The sequence below is a fragment of the Gallus gallus genome, chromosome 2 (assembly GCF_016699485.2).
Source record: "Gallus gallus isolate bGalGal1 chromosome 2, bGalGal1.mat.broiler.GRCg7b, whole genome shotgun sequence".
NCBI classification, from domain to species: domain Eukaryota; kingdom Metazoa; phylum Chordata; class Aves; order Galliformes; family Phasianidae; genus Gallus; species Gallus gallus.
In genome coordinates, this window is record NC_052533.1 from 62,948,059 (window position 1) to 62,956,746 (window position 8,688).

An 8,688-nucleotide genomic window follows, 5' to 3' on the forward strand; every position below is an offset into this window, starting at 1 on the left:
AAGTACATACTGGGAAGTCCAGGGCAACACAAAGTTTTATACCATGCTACATTTGTTCATTTGGGACTGAAATGATCATTTATGCAAGTGTCAGGAAGTGCACTGTAGGCAGTATCCACTCCTGAATCTTAAAGCTCTTGTCCTTTCCAGGCTGGAAGATATCATGATAGCAGTGGTTATGTCAGTAACATGCAAAATCTGCCCTCCATAGATGTCCCAGAAAGAGTCAGCATCATCACAGACACCAGTTTTTCAATTCCAGCTCAGTCTTACCCTTTGCCACAAAATACTGACCTCTACAAGATGCCTTATGACTCAGCCAGCTTCCAAGAGGACCAGGTGTTGCCATACCAGAAGTGCCCCAATCCTAGAATCTATGTGCCCAGGCCATGTAGTTACGAGTTTGGAGTTCCTTCCTTCATTGGCTCCAGCCCTTATTCATCATGTTATAAAGATCCAGCAAATCCTCCCCTCGATGCCGACCCTATCAGTTTGAATGGATCTCACTATAATTCCTTGACAAGCATTGACAAGAGCTTTGACCATACTGGTAGGCATTATGGACTGAAACCAATCTGGGGGAAAACTGGCAGTGGAGACAGGAGCGACTATGGTCAGATGCAAACAAGCACTAACCACCCTTATTATGGTGGTGAGTACTCTGGCAAATATGGTCCCAGTCCTTCTCCCATGGCCCCACCACTACAGACTGTCATCACAACCACCACAAAGGTGTCCTACCAGGCCTACAAGCCATCCATGCTGAAATACAGTGAGAACCTCTGTGATATGAAAAACCTTCAGAGCTATACACATGTGGCTGAAAATGTCTCAGGCACTATCTATTCAGGGATGAAGATTCAGGAAGACTTTGGGATGATCAAGTCAGCATTGCTCTACCAGCACGACCCAATCACCACAAAGTCCGAACCAGGTGAGAGCGTGGAGGCCTATCGGTATGGCTTACCGCTGGGGAACAGCTATGCTGAGCATGAAGGACAAGCCTTAAGGTTTGAAAGTGCTGAATATTGACTAAATGTTACCTAAATTCTATTGAGATTGTCAACTGGGAAATTAATGGTTGCACTAATGGTACGTTGTTTGAGATTTGAGGAGGTGTGAGAAAGCAGTGTGTTGTTGCTTTCTGGAGCTGAATAAAGCATATTTCCCCCACCAAAAAAAAATATATATATATCAATATGTGTACCTCTAAAATAGTATGAGAGGTCCAGACATGACTGGGAGATGGTGGTGTGGGGATAAAGCACCTCAGGAAGTAAGTAGCCTCTTGTAATGGAAACTGTGATCTGCTTACAGCCACTGCCCCTGCCAGTGATTATAGAGAAAGTGCTCCAACTCAGAAAACACACCCCAGGTAATTGAAAAAGAGAATAGGAGAGGTTATAGATTACAGCCAGTGGAAAGAAATGTCAGTGAGACAAGTTGCAGGATAATTAACCTGAATGCTCTATCCACCTGCCATGATCTATGTTATGAATGCAAAAAGTAGTGGGCTAGAGAAATGATAAACCTGCACGGAAACTGGATTTTTGTTTAAAAGCAGCAGGTGAATGTGAACAAACCTTGTCAATTACTACTACTCTTCTCTCTGCCTCACCATTAGGTCTTCCTCTTTCCTCCAAAGGACTTTTACTAGCAATTCCTAACCCTCACCCCTATCCCCTCTGACAGTGGTGTTCTCCTGGGAATAAAGCAACAAAGCAAGAGGTCAAAAGCCAAAATTTTCTGAGACCTTGAGCTAAACAAAGAAAACGTGAGAACTTGCACCTCCAGGCTCTCAGCTAACAAAACCCTTCTCCAGTAGGCCCAGAAGAAGACAGCACTGCTGGTTTCAATTTACATATTTTGGAAGCTGCCATCTAGTGCTGTTTAATGAAACCGGAACAGTATGCCTAGCAAGAAAGCTATGTAGGCAGGGATTTGGTCGAGGTGACAGCATTAATTATTAGCTACTGAGTATTTTAACTTTTTAGGCACTCAAATATTTTTGAAAATGTTTTTGTATATTTTTGCTGTTTTGAGTAAGTGTATGCTACTGTATGCTTTTAATAAACATGCATTTAAACACAAAACAACATGTAATCTAACACAAGCGGTTCACTAGTTGGCTTCAATCTGCAGAATCTTGCAGTGCTGTCATCAAACTAATAACAAAATGTTATTTGTATGGTATGGTGTCCAGACACTTGGGTTTGTCATTATATTTGGTGTACTGCTTTTTTAACTTTGTATTTTTTATGAGAACATGCACGCAGTCTGATACTTGCAATAGAATTGCACAGCAAATTAACCAGCACCATTCAGCAGTGGATTGATCAGCATTTTAAAAGCTCAAGCCACTTGAAGCTGGTATTTATGAAGTGACTAAATGAATTCATCTACATCAAGCTTACGTCCATTTCTAGTGCATTTGCTGTCTGCCTCACCAGGCTCTTTTTAGATTTTTGTGGCAGTTCTACAAGGTGGTTTAGATTACAGAAATGAGTCAGGTGAGCAACATCAGTTACATAATTAGCCTACACACTAAGCTAAGAAAATGGCAAGTTGCTGCCCAGGAAATTTGAATCAAATTTTGGGCTCAGAAACATGCAACACCATACACAGAATTGGAACTTCTTATCTGTACTCCCAAACGTATCAAGTCAGTTTGGGAGTAGAATAAAAATAGAATAAAAAGATAAAGCTGCCTAACATTTGAAGAAATATGGAGGTATATAGGTGGGGAGAGGGATTAAGGTCAAGCAAAACGGCTGGAAAGAGATTCACAGAAGATCTCAGAGTCAAAGAGTTTTAAAGATGTAAGCTACCCCATTTTGTACTGGCTTTAGAGAAATCAGATGACTGTGACTCTACCTCCAGATGTGATAAAAATGCCAGGACAAGCTGTGGGGTTTTTTTTTGCTGTTAATATACTGGTATAAAGCTTGTTGCTGTATCTGCATGCTTAAATTCTTATGCTATGCTCTCAAAACACAGCCTTTTAAGCAGAACTTTGTACATCAGCTGAGTAAATGCAGAAAACTGTCAAAATGCTACTTTTTGGGTGGTAGACTTCTGTCTGATAAACACAACAGCTGTTTAAGCACAGTACAAAGATATGGTGGCAATTAGCTCACTGTATCACCTGTGGCCCTCAAACAAGTAAAACCTCTCTGAAGATTACTGCGGCCTCTCTTTGCACTGCTGCTTTTCATCCACAAGTGTCTGGGACAATGTACCTGTGCCTTAGCCTTTCCAGATAAAAGAGCAGATGGATTCAATCTGGTGTTGTACATAGTTTTCTGTCTAAAATACAGCAATTTGAATGCAATGCTAGCTTCCGTAACAAAAAGCTGAAATCGAGTGCCTCCTTGCTGGTTTATATAGCTATGGAATTAACTTTAAAAGCATGTTTCTTGAGTGCAGCAGCAGCCTTGAAGAAAGATGTGCTCTCTTCGGTCCTCAAGTAGCTTCTCCATTCACGCTGCCCCTCAAGCACGGTTTCTGGGCTGCCCACATGCTTGTCTGCAGATGTCCTTGCCTAACAAATTCCTGCTGTCACAGTGTAGCTGTGGAGGGGAAGAATGTGCTTTCTGAACTCAGCCACCTGTGGCTCCAGCTTAGCACCAACAACAAGGGCCCTGCTGAGGAAAACACCAGCTGTCCCCGGGCTGAGGATGCCCTTTATATCAAAAAGCAGCCTTTTAATGGCAAGGCTTGAAAGCCTGGGTGTATAAAGGATCCCTTCCTAGAGACAAGGGGCTGGTCAACAATTTTTTGAGTGCTTTTGTTGATCTCAGTGGTTGCTCTCTACTGAGGTACCCATTGAGGCCTTCGTCATCTCCACACGCAGAGGCGGGAATAGAATAGAGGGAAGGCGGGAAGCAGAGCTCTGCCAGAGACACTGATGGTCCAGTGGGGCAGAATTCCTGAGTTTGCTTCTTGCTTTTTCCTGAGTGGGTTCTGGGGTTTCTTTCTGCTTTTAGGGTTTTCCTCTGCATCTTTTTTGAGGGAGCTATCTGATACAACTGAGCTACTCCCATTCACAAAACTGGACCATGCAGCAGGACACAACACGTTTCCAGGGGTACAGGAGGCCTTCTGAGGAGATGAGCTACATGTTTTGGGAAGCTCATGTCATTAATATCATTAGATAATAGGAAAAAATTCTCTATTCAGTGAGTGGTGAGGCACTGGCATGGGCTGCCCAGAGAAGCTGAGGGTGCCTCAACCCTGAGGTGTTGAAGTCCAGGTTGGATGGGGCCCTGGAAAGCCTGAGCTGGTGTGGGCAGCCCACCAGAGCCCATCTACCTGAGAAATATTGAGGACAGCACATGGTGTTGTCCCAGCCCTGGACCCCTGAGGCATTCTAGCTCTCAAACAAAGGGAGATGGAGTCAACTGCTGTTAATGCAGTACTACGGATAACACTGAGCGAAAAGGAGAGGGCATTTCAATACAGCACCACCATGGGCTTGCAAGAATCCATAGGCAACACATCCACCAGTGGGAAACAGGTGTGTGGATCAAGATAGCCTAAACAAAAGCAAAGTGAAGTTCACACAACGCCAATTAATTTCAGCATACCCGCTGTCACTGGCTGCAAAGCCGCTTGTGAGAAGCCCGCCTTCTGCTGGCATTCTAGCCAAGCATCAACACCTTCACAGACCGCAGCCAAAGAGAGCTCTTTCAACAGCAAATTAGCAGCGAGCGCGCTCATATTCCCGTGTAAAACAAGCAGGCAAGCAGGTGCACCACAGCTTAAAAACACACATTGCATCTACAATCAGCCTTAGGCTCGGGTTTTTAACGCCCCGCCCCCCGCACGTGATCAGGGAGGGGGTGTTTTTTCATAGGCCTCGCTCACTCGCGGCGTCGCCCCGGCAACGAGCCGAAGCGGCGGGGTGGCGGACCGCGGTTGGCAGCGCCGGGCCGGAGCGCTGTGGTGAGCGGGCGGTGCGGGGCTGGGGCAGGAGGCGCGGGTTAGAAGCGATGTTTCGCTCTGAGGCGTGTGTGGGAAGTGTCCTGCCCCTCTGTAAGCCGGGCTGCTGAGCTCCGCATTAGCAGACAGGTTGGTGAAACGGGGTTGTGTTTTCCCTGTATGCCTGCTCTCTCTGCTGGGGTGGTATGTTTTGGCTTATGCTTTAGTTTGGGCAGCCTGTTTAACGTGTGGCGGTGATGTGTTTGGTAATGCGTGTTTCAGGTATGGCAGAAATGCAGATAGTTTGCTGTTATTAATTCTATTTTAAACTGTAATGCGGATATTTAAAACCACTAATAGTATTGCTTAAAACTTGAAAATGTGTAGTAGTTCAGATTTTCTAAGTCTATACAAATCAGTAAATGGTTTCCAGTGTTTGCATTTTGTCCTCTATCTGTCCCCTGCTTTCATCCTTCTGTAATCCGGCATGAGGAGATTATAGGCAGCATGTCATTAAGTGTATAAAACAAGCTGTTGTTTGTGATAGGATTTTCCATCTGTTTGGGAGACAAAACTATTATGACAACTTTACAAAGTGTGCAGGTGTTGATTGTAGCAAAATTTGGTTGTCTAGACCATGGAAACATGGAATCATAGAACAGCTTAGAATGTAAGGGACCTTAAAGCCCACCCAACTCCAACTATAGTTGCTGTAGTCAGGGCTGCCCCCACCAGCTCAGGCCACCCAGGTCCCCATCCAACCTGGCCTTGAGCACCTCCAGGGATGGGGCACCACAGCTTCTCTGGGCAGCTGTGCCACCGCCTCACCACCCTCTGAGTAAGGAATTTCTGCCTCAATTTTCTCTCTTTTAGTTTAAAACCTTTCTCCCTTGTTCTATCACCATCAGACTATTAATGTAAGTGACTAAGTCAACTTGCTCATGAGAGTCATCAATAGAACAGCCTGGCATGCATCCATATTGTGGTGAATGTATGTGGTGCGTATTATGGTTCATAAATATTGATGTCAAATTGTATAGTTTTGATGTGATTTTATGCCTTTCCACAGAGCAATTTTGACATTTCCATTTCCCTACTGAAGGGACATCCTGAAATTTCTGTACTTAACCTGATTAACTGTGTTCATACTCTAAAAATTATGGCATACCACAGAAAAGGAATAAGGCAATAAAGTATACTGCAGAACAGACAAAACATACGTTTACTACGTCTCCAATCTATTATATTATATAAGAATTTGGGAGAATAAGTGGTTCGTGTGTTACTGTTTCAAGTGCACATGATGAAATAATAGTACAAATTGGACAAGTAGAATAATATAAAAAGTAAGTTAATTTGTCATCCTAAATCGGCTTGGAAAGCTGATAGGATTTAGGCACCAAGATCCTAGGACTTAAGGGTCAAAAAATCAGAAGTGTATCTGTATCTGGGTCTTTGTTTATTATAAATGCAGAGTTTTCTTTCCTGGTATTTTAGTTCATTTCAATAGAGAGCAGAAAGTTGGGATGAAATGCAGTGTATGTTTCGTATATGTGAGTTCTTCAAAATATTAAATGTATAAAATGCCAGAATAGGGGTTATATAGGTCCAAATTTGACAGATACTGCAGTGTTCTCCCTGAAAAGCATGTCATAACAACATACAGTTATGTTTGTTGAAACAGAGAGGTGCAGGCATCCAAATCCTCCTACAATTCACTTTGTGTTGTGTGTCTGTGTGCGCCTATACACAACATGTGTGCACAGTGTGTCATTGCTTTAGATTCTGTAAAATGTGCATTGGAAACTCTTCAGGAAGTTGTATATGTAAATATAAAATGTCTGTGTGTTTATGTGTGTACACACACAACTCTAACGATCAGTAAGTGGCAAGATATGACTGGCTAGTATGTATCTTATGATACATATATAGACATACATACATACAGTACATATCATGGGCTGTAATGACCTTGCAGTGGTGGAGCTCATGCTCCTGAGGGATATTATGCAGACAAAGAATAAAATCCAGATGCTAAATTTTAGGAAAGCCAACTTCCTGCTATTCAGGGAGTTAGTCAACAAACCTCTCTGGGAAACTGTCCGGAAGGATGAGAGAGCAGATCAGAGCTGGCAGATTTTTAAGGAAGCTTAGGACACAAGAACACTCCATCTCCAATTGTAGGAAGTGAGGAAAGGAAGGCAGGTAACCAATGTGGCAGAACTGGGACCTGCTGGTCAAACTGGAGAGCAAGAAGAAAATGCACAAGCAGTGGAAGTAAGGACAGGTGGAGTGTAGGGATGCTGCTAGGCTGTGTACGGGTGGACAATGCCCAACTGGACTTGGCAAAGGGTGCAAAGAAGAAAAGCTTCTACAGGTACATCAACCTGAAGAGGAAAGTCTAAGAAAGCATACCTCCCTTAGTGAGCAGTACAGGCAGGCAGGTAACAATGGACAAGGGAAAGGTTGAGGTATTCAACAACTGTTTGTGCCTTAGTCTTCACTGTGCTCTTCACACACCCCTCAAGCAGATGGGTCAGAAGGTGAGGGCTATGGGAGCAATGTCCCTCCTTCTGTAAATGATGATCAGTTTCATGACCACCTGAGTAACCTGAACATCTAGAAGTCTGTGGGTCCTGATGAGATACATCGCAGAGTCCTGAGGAAATTGGCTGATGTAGTTGCCAAGCCGCTCTTGATGATGTTTGAAAAGTCTTGGCAGTCAGGTGAAGTCCCTGGTGACTGGAGAAAAGGCAGTGTCACACCCATTTTTAATAGTGGTCAAAAGGACCTCACCTGGAGCACTGCAACCAGATGTGGAGTCCTCAGTACAGAAGAGACATAGACCTGTTGGAATGCATCCAGAGGAGGGACACAAAAATGATCCAAGGGATAGAGCAGCACCCCTCTGAGCACAGGCTGAGAGAGCTGAGGCTGTTCAGTCTGGAGAAGAGAAGGCTCCAAGATGACCTGATAGTGAGCTTTCAGTATCTGTAGTGGAAATTCTAAGTCATGGCTTGGACCAGTGATAGAGCACCTGGTGGGAATGCAGGGCCAACCCAGGGGAGCTCAGGTACAAGCAATGTACCTGAATGATCAGAAGGGGTGGAGCAGGATCCACCCCTTCCAAAACTTCATTTAAGAGTTGGCAATGGAGGCAAAGGCATCTCATCTGGAGATCCCTGCCTACCTGAGGACTTTACAGGCCTTCTGAAGATACTTATTTTGTTTTCTTGTTTCTGTGCTTATTGCTATTGCATTTAAGCAGATCCTCATTTGCGGTAGCTTCAGACCTTGCTGCTCTGCCATTTTGTTAGCTTTCTATCATGTTATAGTATTTTAAGGGGAGCATTTCCCTAGTGGATGGGGATCTGCACAAAGGGTCATAGACACCAAGTTAAAGAAGTGATTTTTATCCTTCCTTAATTTTAAAGCAATGAGGTAAAAAGTGAAATGATATAGCAAGAATAAAGCTGAAAGGGTGATGCACCTAACCACTACTACATAAGATTAACTATAGTTATTAAGAAAAAATACATCACCAGTTGCCCAAATATTTTACCAAACAATACTTCATCCATGTAGAAATAGCTTTTTGGGGGATGGATGGAAACTTCTTTATATTTCTTGCTACCATACTGGTGGTTTTCTGGTGCAGTGATAAACTGAGACTGCCCACTAAGTCGGTTGTTGCTGGTATCATGACAGCTGGTGCAGGATTCCTCCATGGTAACAGAAGCAACAGTGAGCAATGAGGTGCACCTTGTT

General features: G+C 43.7%; 1 protein-coding gene across 1 annotated transcript in view; it reads left to right on the forward strand.

The window, feature by feature from the left end:
- The window catches only part of GCM2 (glial cells missing homolog 2), a 7,056-nt gene extending 3,873 nt beyond the window's left edge, over window positions 1-3,183 (forward strand). The window contains exon 5 of the mRNA NM_001008480.3: window positions 151-3,183. Within this exon, the coding sequence (NP_001008480.1) occupies window positions 151-1,032 (882 nt within the window). The 3' untranslated portion in view covers window positions 1,033-3,183. The remainder of the gene's footprint in view (window positions 1-150) is intronic.
- Window positions 3,184-8,688: the final 5,505 nt, after the last annotated feature.